Source organism: Scaptodrosophila lebanonensis, unplaced genomic scaffold (assembly GCF_003285725.1).
Source record: "Scaptodrosophila lebanonensis strain 11010-0011.00,11010-0021.00 unplaced genomic scaffold, SlebRS2 tig00001412-arrow-pilon, whole genome shotgun sequence".
Classification (NCBI taxonomy): domain Eukaryota; kingdom Metazoa; phylum Arthropoda; class Insecta; order Diptera; family Drosophilidae; genus Scaptodrosophila; species Scaptodrosophila lebanonensis.
The window spans coordinates 9,813,012-9,828,833 of NW_022060739.1; the positions used below are offsets into that span (position 1 = coordinate 9,813,012).

A 15,822-nucleotide genomic window follows, 5' to 3' on the forward strand; every position below is an offset into this window, starting at 1 on the left:
GTTCTTTGCAGCAAACAAAAATACCCCTTCAAACTAAGATAATATATTCGCTCTCAATCGAAAAAAGCTTAATAATTAAAATACAATTATATTGACACTTCGTGAGTTGCATCAAACCTAAAGTTGGGGTTCATGCCCATTGTGAAATTTTAATTGTATGAAAATAAATCCGTATATGTATATACATCAATAAAACTTAATTTTTGTGTTGGAATATTTATTACTTAATTTTGGATTAGATATATGTATGTATTGCCGTTTTGGGGGGAAATGGTAAAGTTTAAGGCGAAACATGTAATAACAATAACAAAAAAGACACTGCACACATTTATTTTTAGAGTGATAGCATTGATAGCATGTTTGTATAAAAATGACGAAGTTAACAATTTAATCTCAATGCAAAATACATACTGTTTTGAATAATGTAGTATTCTTCATTGCGCGTTCCTGATTTAATTTGTGGTCCTGTTATTACTCAGTAATTAAGGTCTGGCACCGTATGTTTTATTCCAAGTCACATACTGTTCTATATCGTTGGGAGAGACGCTTGGCGAAACATGTTGCAGAGCATTTTTAAAGTCGGCCATAGTTACAGCGCGCAGCTTTAATGGGGAGAAGCATTAAGTTAATGGGTAAGCTTTACATTTGCATTAACATATACGACCTACTTGTTCAGCGCTAATTGAGTTCATTTGTGTGCTGCTAATGCTGCGTACAGGCTCCAGGGCCGCATCGCGGCATAAGCTGTCAATATCGGCACCAGAATAACCCTCCGTGAGCTCGGCTATGTGTTGGATCTGCCCCTGTGTTAAACAGTTATCCACTTCTCGAATGAGTTTTTCAATTATTTGCTTGCGTGCCTCCATTTCTGGCAGGGGCACATAGAGGCGCCGCACAAAGCGTCGACGCACTGCCTCATCGAGCTCCTGTGGACGGTTGGTGGCGCCAATAATCACAATGCGATCTTCTTCGTTGGTGGCTGCGCCATCCAACTGTATGAAAAATTCGTTCTTCAACCGACGCGAGCTCTCATGCTCCGTATCAGAGCGTTGCGACAGCAGCGAATCAACCTCATCCATGAAAATTACCTGAAGAGGCAGCAATTAATTAATTAATCAACGCAATTTAACTAACAACATAATGATAGACAATACTTACTGCAGGCTGATGTTCGGTTGCTACAGCAAACATTGTCTTTACCAGCTTTTCGCCTTCGCCAATCCACTTGGATGTCAATGTGGACGGATTGATGCTGAAGAACGTGGCCTTTGCCTGGGAGGCAATGCATTTGGCTATAAGTGTTTTGCCTGTACCCGGCGGGCCAAACAGCAAAATACCGCGTGGTGGGCGCCTTAAGCCCGTGAATATTTCCGGGCGTATCAATGGGAAAATAATTGCCTCCTTAATTGTATCTTTTGCATACTTCAAGCCGGCAATATCGTCCCAATCTGCAATTATATTAAGTAGAGTACATGATTTTATTTTCGTTTCGTTGAATGCGTGTCTAGACTTACCAACTGGCTTGTATTTGTGCATGATTTCGCCCATAATTTGCTCCACCATTTTCGGATCGATGGATGGCGGTGTACAAGAGGGCGAGGATGACGATAACTTTTTTTCGGCGGCCGCAGTTCCTGAAGCACTGTTTTGTTTGTTCACTGTTACATACTGATCTAATGTAAGACTGCTGTGGGTTGGAAAATTTATAAAATTAATTAAATTGGAAAAGTCATATTTAAAAGATAAGTTTGAAATAGTTTAATAATAACTTCAAGAATTCCTCAGATTAAATGATTAAAAAATAATCTGTCCTATTGCCTGGGTTGTAATTGATTGACTTTTATTGCTTTAACAAGCAATTTGTAGTTTAAGCAATTAAATTAGTACAAAACAGAGCTCTTAAAACCATCGAGTTTTAAATTTAAAGCTGAGTGGACTCATTATTCATGCACACTTACCCTTCCTTCGCATTGTCCCGCGCAACTGGCGGCGCAAAATTCGCGCGTACATTGCGCCTTAGACCCAGGGTCCGTTTTCTGAAGTCTATCATATCCGCTTGGCTCCCACTGCCTTGGTTCCTTTTCTATAACGCACAAGTTAAGTAATCGATTATTAAAAGTGCCATAGTCTACGTACCTGAAGCTCTTGCAATATAAGTTCTTCGCGTGCTGTGCGGAAATGAGTCAAAATAGTTGTGGACTCAGAGTCTGCTTCAACCGCAGCTAATGGCTGACGGGAAGTTGTAGCGTTTGAAGAGCCAAAGGAGCTCTTGAAAGTGCTGCTTGTGCTCAGATTTTCACTTTCAAATGAGTTATTGTCGGTGACAATATTGCGGGATATCTCAAGCAGTTCCTCATTTGTTATTTCATCATACTGGCAGCTTTGATATTTGCCACGGCATTTGGATTCAAAAACACTGGGCTCTGGAATAGTCCACTGCATTGGCATGCTTAGTTTTTCGGTTCCGTTTCTAGATCGACGACTGTGCGCCAACAGATTTTGGCAATTTGCAAGGCGTTCCTCGAAATAAGCTGCTGTACAAGCTGCTTGATCCATTTTATCGTGATGGTCCTCCAGCACAGCGCAATGCATGGCATCATCTTGATTCCTGGAAGGATTAAATCAAAATCTTTGTATTCTTAAGCTGCCAATGTAGGACGGAGACCAGAACTCCTTAATGGTTGTGAAGGAATTTATATGTCCGAGTGTATTTTCAACGCTACGGATAAAAATGATTTGGTGTCTCGAAAAACAACAACAAAGTAGCTACGCACGCGCGCAGAAATTTGCCAAATACTAAAGCTATTAACAACTTTTAAATTACTTATACTTGTTTGTCTTGACAAATATACATATGTTAGATATTGTTCTTTTTGTATTTCTACGCGTTTTCAAGCATATGGCTATAAATATTAATAAATGGTTGTGAAATATTTGTTGTGTATTTACCGCAATGCATGTTGTAGGAGCAGTTTCTGTTTGCGCCAAGCGTTCATTTTATTGCTGGCGTTGGCCTCGTTAGATTCCCAAACTTCCTGATTCATAGCAAATTCATCGGACCATTGTTCATCAATCATGTTATTTATATATTTTTTTTAAATTGTGCAAAAGCGGGACAAAAGCAGCTGCTGAACTGAAGAAAGTGTGACCACACTGTTTAATTTTAATAGATGAAGTGTTTTTTATTTTATTTGATGTGGTCACACCTTTTTACTTGCCTACCCATAACCGCTAGAGATCGCAGATGCTTATCGAGCAGCCGTTACATTTTTTGAGCTCACAGCCTATCGATAAGAATTTTAGTTTATGCATTTTAATTATTAACAAGTGTATAACTAAAGTAATGGGAATTAAATGTTGGCATTTTTCTTACCCAACAACGATTGTGCATTACATATTCTCTACAGTTTGTTCAGAAATGTACCACGTTGTGAAACTTTTCATTTGTCTCAATTAAATTGCATTTAATTACTTTTAATTGATTGTCTATTGCTGTAGTGTGTCGATGTATTGTTTTTAATATTTTGTCAGCATTTGCTTGGCCCACCCTCCCGCTGTCAAATTGTTTTCTTCAGTAACTGGAATGTAAACTCAGGTCTCTGTCTCTTCAACATTAAATCAGTAGCTAAACAGACGACGACAACAGACACATCTTATCAGAGCATCGTTTGTAGACTCACGTTGTGCAAATATATATCTGCATAACGTGTACGTATTGATAATAATAATAAAGTCAACTAGTTTGCATGCCCCGGCCAGACACAGACGCATACAGGGTCGTTCAATTACATTGCGCACCATGCTGCGGGCGGATCGAGTCGCTGTCTCCCACCTGGTTGCCTTGCAAGCTCTTATCGCGTTGCCACGAACCCAGATAACAAGCTAAAAGAAACAATATCCAACAGGCATAAATAGTACACAGCAGCCATTAAAAGATTCTCACATTGGTTGCAACGCAGCAGCCGGCAGGTGTACGACTTAACGACTACAAGTACTACGAACGACATTCAAATCCAGCTCCATCCCATTCCTCTCCGACAAAATGTGCTGCCTGCCGAAACGCGCCAGTGGCGCCTTTATACAGAGTGTGGCTGCAGCTGTTGGTAAGCTATAGATTTGTTCGATCCGAAAATCAATATTTATCTTCTCCCTATTTGTGTCTAATCCATATCATTTTTAGCTAATCAGCTGGCATTCAACTTTGGCCTGATGTTCGGCATAACTCCAGCACACATGACCCTCTACGAATCAGAGACGGAGACTCCCCTAATTAAGGCCGTAGATGCCTCAGGCACTGCCTGGATAACTGGATACCTTTTTCTGAGCGCCGCGATTGGTGCGCTGATCTCTGGCTTTTTGGCAATACGAATTGGACCCAAATCGGTGCTGTTACTAAGCGGACTGCTTCAAATCGTGAGTGGCTTTGATACAATAATGCTTTAAGTATAATGCCAAATGAGATATAAGACACAAAGGAAGTAAACAAGTCGACATTTTATATGCAGCTTTCCAAAACATTTCCGAGAATGACTCATGACCGCGGATCAAGTGAAGCATAACGCATAAAGCCAAAACAAAACAGTTTAAAACATTATCATGACAGATTCTAAACAAATTTTCATATTCTTTATCAGTATGCAATCAACTGCTTCCATACCTGCAATTGGTATGTGATAGTAGTCCAGGTAGTTTAAATACTTGAGAAATTAAATTAAATTATAACCAACTTGCTTTTTAATATCTAAATTAAAACGAAAATATTCTTGTCAAAGAAGATTATTAGACAACGCTTTAATATAGTGAAACAATCCAACTGGAAACTAAGACACTCTTTTAAATGGTTTAGGAAATCGGTTATCATCATCCAAATGATGAGGCTGCACGACAATTGATTCTCTATACACTTCCAATTTGTTAAGGAATATTTTCAAATCTGCAAGCATCTTAAACCCAGATTTTTAATCTGGAAAATATTTGTATAACCATATACCTTAATTCAACGTATATTTTGAATATTACAGGCTGGCTGGTCCTGCATCCACTTTGCCTTCGACATCATCCACATCTATGCGTCGCGCATGTTCGCCGGAGTGGCAGCGGGTGCTGCCTTTGTGGTGCTGCCGACCTTCATCTACGAAATTTCGGACTCGCAAGAGAGGGCGGCACGGCTGACTTTCAGCATTGAATTGTGGCGGACTGGTGGTATTTTGTTGGGATTTTTGTTGGGCTTCTATGTGCCGCATGCCTTTGTGAATATTGTGGGCTGCGGCTTCTCCTTTTTCTTCTCCATGACGTTCCCGTTTGTGCAGGAGAGTCCAAACTATTATCTGCATCGGGGGGATGTGCCCTTTTTGGAAAAGTCTCTGCGCTGGTATAGAGGAATTCGCGATATTGATGATCACGATAAGCCGGAATATCTAATCGAGCTGAACGAGCTTAAGGCGAGGATGGAGGGTAAGGGCTTTATTGAGCCCCCAATGCCTCGTACCTATATAATACGTCTGGTATTTGTGAGTCTGCTGCTGACAGTCTGCGCCAAGTTGAGCGGCGTTTTTGTCGAGCTGAATTATGCGGCCGATTTTCTGGGCCGTACCGGCTTCCACACGGAACTCAACTATGTGATCCTATCGGCGGCTTCTGTGGTAGGCGCCATTCTGGCGCTGGTCATAGGACCCAATCTGCCAAGAAAGGTACATCCAGTTGGGCTTTTAAAGTGGGGAAACGGCTCTAAAATGCTTTTACTCGTTCTCCTGTAGCTGTTGCTTTGTGTGTCTTCCTTCCTGGCCGCGACATCAGTCGTTGCTTTGGCGCTCTTTAAGCAATATGGACACCAGTGGATGCTGGGCGAATGGTGTGAGCAGTTTATTCCCATTCTGCTGCTCGCCTCACAACTGCTTTTCGTTAGCTTCGGCCTCTATCCATTAGCCGCTGTTGTCAGCGGTGAAGTGCTTCCCTCAAAGGTAAGATACATTTTTACAAAACTCATGAAGAATATCAGAAATTGTTGTTGGAAGTTTCAACTTTATGAGACTCAGCTAAGGTAGGTGTATTTGGAGAGCATTTAAGCACTCAAATGAAGTAAAAACAGGGAGACTTGTTTAAGCAATCTTTTCTGACGGACAACTGCAGACTGACAACAGATTTAAGAAAGATAGTGAAGAGACATTACAACATCATACTATATTCTAAAAAATATTTGAGGCTTACTCAGGCGTTCGACTTCAAGGGCAGATAAGTTGTGTAAATAGTAGAGAAGAGTGAATGAAATACTTACGACTAAAATAGTTAGAGCTACAATGTGCGGCTTAGAAAACATATTATCTGGGTGTTATGGAACTTGATAAGTGTTCAAATTAATAGCATTAATGTGATTGTTTGCATTGATTCAATTATTTGTTCTCTACTCTTAGCTGCATGACGTACTTTATTCCATAACATCGGCTTTTGCCTGGCTGCTGCTCTTTGGCTTGATTGAGGTGAGTTCTGGTACCAGGAACGTGAAGTTGAACAACTGCTAATGCTGTTTTATATTTTTGCAGGGCTTCAATGCTGTGAAAGGCGCCACAACCGGCCTATTACCCTATCTCTGGGTCTTTGCTGGTACTTCCATATTCGTGGCACTTATTTCGCTGCCCTTGCTGCCGGAGACCCGTAATCGTCGTCCCTCGGCCGTGCAGCGCCAGCTCGGCTATGTGAACAAAAGCGGCGTATCGAAGAGCAATGGACACATTGCATAGCACATTAAATACCTTTAGTTATGTTTAGTAAAACTTTATTTATGCACAAACGCGTATTTTCATTAACTCACGGAGGTATGCAATAGCTCGGGCTGGACATTATTTTCTATAGCCTATTTATCGCCTGCCTGAGTGCCTTTGGCGTCCCACTACCTGCCCTTGACACTGTAGTCGATCGTTTTTACAACTTCAGTTCTTATAGATAAGAGGTTTATCTAGAATTACTGGCCTAGACAAAGCTACCGTGTCTAATGTGGAGCGTCGAGTGCGACCATGTTGGTATGTCGAAATTACTTCTGTATCCAAGGCAATAAAGATACGAATCTAATCTTGGAGATCATAAAACGCGGCGACGTAAGGCAAATTATGAATAATTGTGTAACGACACTACAGCCCCTACGCTATAGTGAGTGTTGGACATGTTGGCATGGGTTTCCATTTCAATAATAATAAATAAAAGAAATCCTTTGAGATTTTTTGAGGCATATCGCTGTACTGCATGATGGGTGATGAATATTCATAGATTGATAAAAAGGAAATGTTATTTATGTTATAAATCAATTTTTGGTTCATCTTGGATCATTCGAACACACTTGTTGGTCCTTTGGCAGAAAAATGATTGCAAATTTTCATTATATTTAATTTTCCGTAGAACTTTCAATTACAGAGACTATTTATCATCATTATTTATTTATTAATTATCATTTATCACTTCCACTATTATATTTTGCTCTACTTATTTGTCAGTCATTGCACTTTCTTATCTACATATATCTACAGTTGACCATGCCCTTTATTTTTATTCATATAAAAAATAAAAAAAAGTCACTCCATGCGCCTAACTTTCGCTGTTCCGTCAAAGCAAACAGATTCCGCCAAGATATAGAAGTATGTACTTACGTCTGAGGTTGTGAAAATAGACGCCCCATATCTGCACGCCCGTCAAGCGCATCGTAAATCAAACGGAGAGCATCCTCAACGGGTACCTGTCCGTATTTTCGTTTATTTTTATGAAACATCTCGCGAGTAAGCCTATTCATAATCCACATTGTTTGATCTGAGTTTTATGATATGGAGAGGGAACACGCCGGCTAACAATGGTCTGCCTCTATTCCTTATGATTGTGTGGGCGGGTGGGGAGATTAGTCTCTGAAGCCGGAAAATAAGTAACTAAATAGAATAAAGTAGTGCTAAAAACAACAAAACCCATTGACAACAAGTCCATGACAATTAGAAAATCGTTTATAGCTTTGCATTGCTCCCACTGATAACGCTGAAATGAGAGCTTCTGCTCCCCACCCGCTTGTTCGACAGCAGCTGTGCTCGCATTTACAATCTGCTGCTATTATATAGGATTTTTAATAAAACACAAATACTCATAGTATGTATAAAATTATTATGCACTAAGCGTGCCTAGTTAGTCTGGAATAAACGCTTCTCAACTCACCACAGGGCGTCCGACAAACGGAATGGCAAACGGTTCAGTGTTTCAAAAGTGCCGAAAATTTTGAATGATAAACCCATTTAATTTATGTAAATTATAAAGCAAACACACTTAAAATGGCCTCTTCAGGTGGTGTTAAATACCAATATCTGGCCGGGTTTTGTGGTTAGTTGGCAAATACCTAAAAAAATTACAAAGTTTTTAAATAAAAAATACAAATTGAACAATCGAACAATGCAATGTCTGAGATAAATTAGACAAAGAAGCCTTTTCTATGTACAAGTATTATGAAATTTCATAAATCTATCATATATGCGTGATTGCAAATACGAGTATAAAACAAAAAAGGACGACATCTTTTTAGCTTTTCAAGGATTAATAAATGTCATCTTGAAATAAATCATTTAGTGATAGAACTCGTAAAAGTGGCTGAAATGCTTAAATAATTCATTTATTGATAGTAATCGTAAAAGTGGCTTATCTCTTGCAAATACTATATTTAATCTGATATATCATATGATTAAGTAATTGTGTGCGTACCGTGTGTACTGGCGTCATAATCACTGTGCCAATATAACGTGCCATTCATAAAGAGAGCTCAGATTAACTTACTGCATATTTAAGAAAGGAATATGATTGTTTGCACACGTTCAAATTTAATAAATTTATAATAGAGGATGCTTATAATGTAGTAGATTCCTCGCAAGTGGCGAACGCAAATTTTGCTGACTATTTTAACCCATTTGTGGGTTTAATTTACAGCTACTCCATTTTCAAATTTCAAGACTTAAGCTTCAGATTCTTCGTGGGGTAAATAAATGAACCAAGAAATTAGCCAATTAACCCATTCAGTATTTTAAATAACATAACTGACTTTTAAAAATAATCACAAAAGTGTTGTTAGTGTAAAAAATTCATTACAATGTGGCAATCGCTTCATTCAATCAATGAATGCGTAAAGTTTATAAAGCTTGTATAATGTGTCTTTGATATTGTGTAGCGATAAAGCTCACCGATTGCATCTAGAATAGCTGCCCTAGCCTCTTATCTTTGCTCAACTAAATGCTATATTAGTATTGAGCATTATAACAGACAGCATGGAAATTCATTTTAGCTGACATTACACATATATAATAGAAGAAACCCATATCACAAGATTTTCATTTTCCTAAATAAAGCATATATTTTCTGTTAACAGCAAATATTTCCCATTTTAAAAATTGTATATATATAGTAAATGAGAATCAGCAATGACAATGAAATGTAATGTGCATTGAAAAGATATCTACGAGTACTGCTTATTTCTTATTTCAGCAAACATTATCTCCGTTTCGTATGGCGCTTTTTGTGGTTGGCCATCGGCCAGTTTTCTGGAGTTGCAGGCCGACAACAGCCCTCTGGAAAGTGGTCCACTGAGCAACAGTGATGCTGGCTGGGTCTCCTCAACACTCTGTCTGGGTGGTGTTGTTGGCACAATAGTATTTGCCAGGCTGGCGGACAAACTGGGCCGCAAGCCTGCGCTTCTGCTGATGGCTTTGCCTTCCCTGGTAACAAGAAATAAAAGGTTAACATGAAATGGATCATTTTAATAGAGCTATCCAATAGATCGGCTGGCTTATTCTACCCTATGCACGCAATCCCATACATTTGTGTGTGGCGCGGTTTCTGGGCGGCAGTGCCGGTGGTGGCTGCTTTGCCGTCATTCCCATCTATGTTGTAGAGCTGGCGGAGAGCAGGTGAGTTGCCAATAATCGCAATGATATACAATTTCAGATGCACTTTAAGTATAAAGAATAGTTCAAGCTCAAAATATTATAAATATATGTATTTGTGAATTTTAATATTAAAATTACTTCCTGCTACCTAGCATGACATCTTACAGATGTTAAGCTATGAGAGCACTTCCGTAGGCAGGTCCATAAAATGTCCCAAAACGTATACCCACTAATTAACAAGCCCTTGCAATGTGTTCTGCTTTTTCTCAATTGAGCTTATCGAAAACTTCATTTCATTTTTAATAAACGAGGTTCTTTATAATAAAAGTTGACCATTCTTTTTTTATTTACGCACAGAGTGCGTGGCATTTTAGGCACATTTGTCGTACTGGGCTGCAACTTGGGTGTCCTTGCAGCATTCACCATGGGCTACTTCTTTAATTACAAGCAAGTTGCCTGGATGATGTCCATTTTGCCTCTGCTGTTCATCATTTGCTTCGTATTCATGCCCGAGACACCGCAATTTTTATTGCAATGCAATAAGTTGGAGGAGGCGGAACACGCTCTCCGCTATTATCGTAATATTAAGAAGCGCGTTTCCAAGGAACTTAGCGAGGAACTAAAACTGGAGCTGCGTCAACTGCGGACACCGGAAAAAGGGGAGGAGGCCGATGCAAATGTAAATAGTGCTATTACATTGGCCGATTTTCGTAAGTTTAAATTCAACTCTTCTGGATGTAAATTGTAATTACATATTACCTTTAAATAATGGCAATTCACAGTTGAGCCCAAGGCACGCAAAGCATTCCTGATTGGCATAGGACTGGCAGCGACAAATCAAATTTGTGGCGCGTTTGCAATGCTCAACTACACAGGTGTTATTTTCCAGCAATCTGGGTCGACTCTGCCCCCCACTTTGGCGGCCATAATTGTAGGAACAATTCAGATATTGGGTACATATATATCCACACTGTTGGTGGAGCGGGCGGGGCGTAAAGTGCTGATGCTCGTCTCTGCGGCTGGCATTGGTATAAGCCAGTGTGCCATGGGCACTTATAGCTACTTGACACTACTGGGCTATGAGACGGGAGCCTTTAGTTGGGTGCCCATCGTTGGATTCTCGGTCATGATGTTGGTGGCCGCTGTAGGGCTACTGACAGTTCCAATTATAGTTCTATCGGAGATAATGCCCGTGAAGATACGTAGTATGGCGTATATGATATTCATGGCTTTTCTCTGGCTGCTCACCGGCTTCATGCTGAAGGTAAGTTGTTGTTGTTGTTGTATTCTATATACATATGTAAATCAGTTATATACTTAACGCCTTTTTCTTTGTGCAGTCACTTCCTATTTTTTCTGAATCCCTGGGTATGCATGGCACTGTGTTTTTGTTTGCAGTTGGTGCGTTTGCCAGCGGTCTGTTTATAGCCATCTTTGTGCCCGAAACTAAGGGCAAGTCAATTGAAACCATTTTGGACAGCATGTAATAATGGGAAGGCAACTGTGTAAATAGTATTATCACGAAAAAAGGAAAGAAGGCAACTTTGTAAATAGTATTATTTTAAAGAAAATGTTAAATTTAACTGCGATTCTGTTAATATGCAATAATCAATAAGAGAAATAAAACTATAATAAAAGAGATGAATGCAATTCACTGGGCTCCCAAAAGTATGCTATACTTTATTTAAATTTTGAAATCTTCAGGCTTAGATCGATCTGAATTTTCTTCTTTTCAATGAAAAACAAAACTATTTCTGTGTGCCAGTTAGTACTTGTTTTGATACGGTTTCGGTAATGAAGAAATACATTATTTGCAGTTTAAATGAATGCATAATTTGACCTCTCCGGTCGAGTCCTGTCTACAAAACTGCAAGGGCCAATTTAATAATAATGTTCAAATCGTAATGGAACTGAAATTGCTTTTTGGTAGTTATAATAAATATAGTAAATAGCCTAAAGAAAATATTATCGGACTACATAAAGCGAATGTACAGCGGGTGGGTAGGCATGGGCAGACCCATATAGAAACAAGTTGGCCTTCAGTTTGCGGAATGTTATCGTAAATATGTCGTATTTTGAAAAAACATCACTGCGAGGGCATTTTAGCGAGTGCGGAATATTTCACTTAGCAACAAATAGCATAGTTGAAGCATTGAGGTGCACTTGAATTGCTTGGAAAATAAATAATGTTCACACATAAGGCATAAAGACGAGCCTCCTTTTTGCAGTATATTTGTTCTTAGGGTGTGGCTAAGTTAAGCAGTGTAATTAAGAGTGTGTCTTGTGAAATTCAAACAAATGGATAACATTTATCTAGAGCTCAGACAAGAAAAATATTGTTAAAATATAAAAACTGATTGCAGTGCCTGCGAGTGGTTTGCACACCAGCCCCGCTATCTGCAGACGTGGTCGGGTTGTTTTGTGTAAGAATGATAAGTTAGATCCCCCAGTTGGCGTCTCACACAAACATTAAAAGCCAATAAAACGAACGCTTATATCTGTGCTAATAAAGATCCAAATTTAGTTTACTTCGCTGAAATCAAAACGAATTGCTACAAATAGGCAGGCCCACATTTCTGATCGTACACTTGAACTTGCAAGTCGTTCTGAATATGAAATTATTTCCAAGCAACGCCAATTCCCTACTACAGGTCAAGACGCGCTACCAATTATTGGCTACAATAATAGGTAAGCACTTGGCCAGCAATCAGACAGCATTCCGGAAATAATACGCAGTTTTCGCACTTAAGTTAATATCATCACATTCGGCCATGGAGTGGGCGTGGGTTGGCTTTCGCCCACGTTGGCCAAAATACAAACACCAGACACAAACACCACTAGCTTTTCAAGTGGGCATCGATGAAATATCCTGGCTCGGCTCCATGCTGGGTCTGGGCAGCTTGTGCGGCAATTTAACGATTGCTCTGCTGCTGGAACGTATGGGCAGAAAATTTTGCCTCTACCTCATGGCTGGTCCTTATGCGGTAAGTGAAATGACTAATGCAATAATAGACTCATATTTGAGTGCTACATTTGGCTGAGGTGCGGAAAATTGAATTAAAAACTATTGCAAGTAAAGGCAATTGATAGCAGTCAACAAGGCAGTTCTATATTGTCACTCAAGCCAAACTCAAATAATTGAAAATACTTCTAAAAATAAAACCAAAATAATGCAAACGAATTCTTGAGAATCAATGCACAACTCAACTCCAAGATAAATACAAAATATAAACGAAAAATTGTCTTTAAAAAGCAAAATAATGTCACAATTTTTAAAAACTTGCAAAAATTACATCGCAATTAGTATCGAAGCCATTACTTACCCTTTTAAGATGGCTCTCCAAATGGCACTGAATGGTTAATTGCTCGCTGAAATGCCAGAAAACTGTTTCCTCATTAACGTACCAAAGTTTGCGTGGAATTCGTGAAAGGATTGCCTTTCACAAATATTCACAATAACACAAAAACTTGATGAAAATATTAAATAGTAATATATTTTCCGGCCGAGCTATACTAACTAACACTAACTATAAAGTCTTAAAACGTACTTGAATTGGAGACTTTAATGTTCAGAATAACTGAAAATCGTGACTCATGTACTTTGAAATTGTAATACAACATTTGTTCGATGTATATGCGTTATAGAGACACAATTTTTAATCACGTATTTACTACAGAGATACCTTGATTACTTTTTCTGATGTTCTCAAAAGTCAACACATAAGATTAACTAAATATACTTTCTTTCAGTGCTTGTGGATTTTGATTTATTTTGCTTCGAATGTTGGTTATTTATATGCTGCGCGTTTTCTCTGTGGCTTCACCGGTGGTGCGGGATACGTGGTGGTGCCTATTTTCATAAGCGAAATAGCGGACAGCAAGTAAGCATGCGATCATATTTTAAACTGCGAGCAGAAGGCACTAATTTTGAAATTATAGAATACGCGGCTCGCTTACATCAATGTTGATGCTATCGGTTAACTTTGGCATACTTGTGGGCTACGTGATGAGCACCTATCTGGCCTATCATCTGATCCCATTTCTGGCGATATTGTTGCCCATAGCATACTTTTTGGCTAACTTGTTGCTGCCCGAAACGGCGCCATATTTGCTGAAGCGAAACAACGTAACGTCCGCAGATAAATCCTACCAATATTATAGCAATGTGCAGCCAGCACAGACATATAGCTATAAAGCTGATTTTGAGGAACTATGCATAGCAATAGCTAAGCAGCAAGTGCTGAACAACACGGCCCTGACTTGGCGAGATCTCGGTGAGTTGAAATATATTCAAAAAAAGGTTGAAGAAATGGAAACATAGCTAAAAATATACATAGGAGTGGTTTTTATTGACTTGACTATTCGTTTATCACTTGCATGATTGGATGATTAAGCTAATTGCCAATAACTGTAATCTGTTTATAGTTACGAAGCCAGCTTTGAAGGCCTTCGCCGCTGCCACTGTGCTCTGCCTGGGCTATCAATTCAGCGGCACCTTCAGCTTCATCAACTATATGTCGACCATATTCGCTGCCTCCGGCTCTGTTTGGGATGTCAACACCTGCACGATTATTATTGGCGTCGTACAGATTGTTGGCGTCTATACCTCAACCATCCTTGTGGATATTATAGGACGTCGCATACTCATGCTCATCTCGACCCTGGGTCTGGGCCTGGGCTGTATTGCCTTTGGGTGCTTCACATATTTTGCGCAGCGCCAGGATCTGACGGCTTTCAATTGGCTGCCCCTGGTGTTGATGGTGCTAATTATTTATTTGGGCAACATCGGACTCATTGGACTGTTCTTTGTGGTGCTGGTGGAACTCTTTCCAGTCAAGGTAGCAGCACTGTCTGGAGTCGAGAGTAAATCTTTTTAACTTCTTCTTCTTCTTTTAGATACGTTCCTTGGCCACCTCCATATCGGTGGTGTTTCTTAGTGTCCTTGTTTTCTGCACGCTGAAGCTTTTTCCACTATTGATGCACTACGCTGGCATTTCGATAACCATGTGGTTCTCAGCCGCCGCTAGTCTTGTAACATTTGTATACTTCCTGTTCTACCTGCCCGAAACCAAAGGCAAATCTATGGTTCAGGATTAGTTATTATATTCAGTAATTTCTAAGAGTTTAATATCAAATTTGTGTTGTAAGCTTTAAGTTTATGTTAAGTGTATTTATTTAATAAATAAAAATATACATTTTATCTCAATGAACTGCAAACTACATATGTACATAAAAAAAGATTAAGCAGTGTAGTTTTAAGGTTTATATTTATATCTGGAATGTAATTTCGAAATTAATTTTTTAACTCAATAGATTTGCTTGAAGTACCTCCCCAAAAAAAGGCTTACGATACATGTTTTTTTTTTTCAAATAACTTTGTTTTTGTTTACGATTTTGTTTAATATTTCCCAATTAAACTGTAAAAGGAATATTTGTTTTAATCTTATCAAGAAGTCAGTCATGTTTTGGCATTCATCTCTAAATATCTCAACTAATTTTAAATATTTCTCAGCACAAACAAAGATATCAATTTAATTTTCTAAATAATTAAAATTTTGAATTATAAGTGTGGCAAATACAGGACTCTAATGATAATATATTAATTAAAATCTAACTTCAAAAATTAAAAAAAATGTTAATTAAAATCTAAATATAGACTTTCCGTTGAGTAGCTATGGTTGTTCGATAAAGAAGAAAGAGGAAAATAATAATTTTAGAACTAGAGACAGACGACGACATACTAGCCTATAATTCATATACCTTATGGGGTCTGATATCATATCGGCCCGAGGTCGTCTAAGTAGCATCGAACATACATACAAGTAATTGCAATGAGATAAGTCTTTCTACGAAAACCTAAGAACAACTTTTACAGACAACACAAGCGAGGAGAGCTAAGTATTGTGAGCAAAGAGCGAATTATAAA

The 15,822-nt window shown here is 38.9% G+C and overlaps 4 protein-coding genes across 4 annotated transcripts; 3 read left to right on the forward strand and 1 right to left on the reverse strand.

Annotated features, from left to right (window-relative positions):
* Positions 1 to 314: 314 nt before the first annotated feature.
* Positions 315 to 3,106, reverse strand: LOC115631656 (fidgetin-like protein 1). The gene is made up of 7 exons (XM_030528468.1): positions 2,950 to 3,106; positions 2,137 to 2,608; positions 1,959 to 2,083; positions 1,515 to 1,687; positions 1,159 to 1,448; positions 669 to 1,088; positions 315 to 602 (listed from the first exon to the last, which is right to left on the reverse strand). Exons 1-7 carry the CDS (start codon positions 3,075 to 3,077, stop codon positions 483 to 485), a joined length of 1,728 nt encoding a protein of 575 aa, XP_030384328.1. The 5' UTR covers positions 3,078 to 3,106; the 3' UTR covers positions 315 to 482.
* A 685-nt stretch (positions 3,107 to 3,791) lies between these two features.
* On the forward strand, positions 3,792 to 6,755 carry LOC115631344 (facilitated trehalose transporter Tret1). The gene is given in 6 exon segments (XM_030528061.1): positions 3,792 to 4,103; positions 4,181 to 4,413; positions 5,022 to 5,690; positions 5,757 to 5,960; positions 6,411 to 6,476; positions 6,540 to 6,755. Coding segments are annotated over 6 exon segments (1,449 nt in total). The 5' UTR covers positions 3,792 to 4,042.
* A 1,542-nt stretch (positions 6,756 to 8,297) lies between these two features.
* LOC115631996 (facilitated trehalose transporter Tret1) lies at positions 8,298 to 11,546 on the forward strand. The gene is made up of 6 exons (XM_030528925.1): positions 8,298 to 8,346; positions 9,496 to 9,728; positions 9,787 to 9,917; positions 10,254 to 10,606; positions 10,679 to 11,160; positions 11,237 to 11,546. The coding sequence occupies exons 1-6, from the start codon at positions 8,298 to 8,300 to the stop codon at positions 11,381 to 11,383; spliced, it is 1,395 nt and encodes a 464-aa protein (XP_030384785.1). The 3' UTR covers positions 11,384 to 11,546.
* A 962-nt stretch (positions 11,547 to 12,508) lies between these two features.
* LOC115631345 (facilitated trehalose transporter Tret1) lies at positions 12,509 to 14,993 on the forward strand. The gene is given in 7 exon segments (XM_030528062.1): positions 12,509 to 12,584; positions 12,647 to 12,723; positions 12,725 to 12,880; positions 13,647 to 13,777; positions 13,836 to 14,170; positions 14,322 to 14,734; positions 14,793 to 14,993. Coding segments are annotated over 7 exon segments (1,389 nt in total).
* Positions 14,994 to 15,822: the final 829 nt, after the last annotated feature.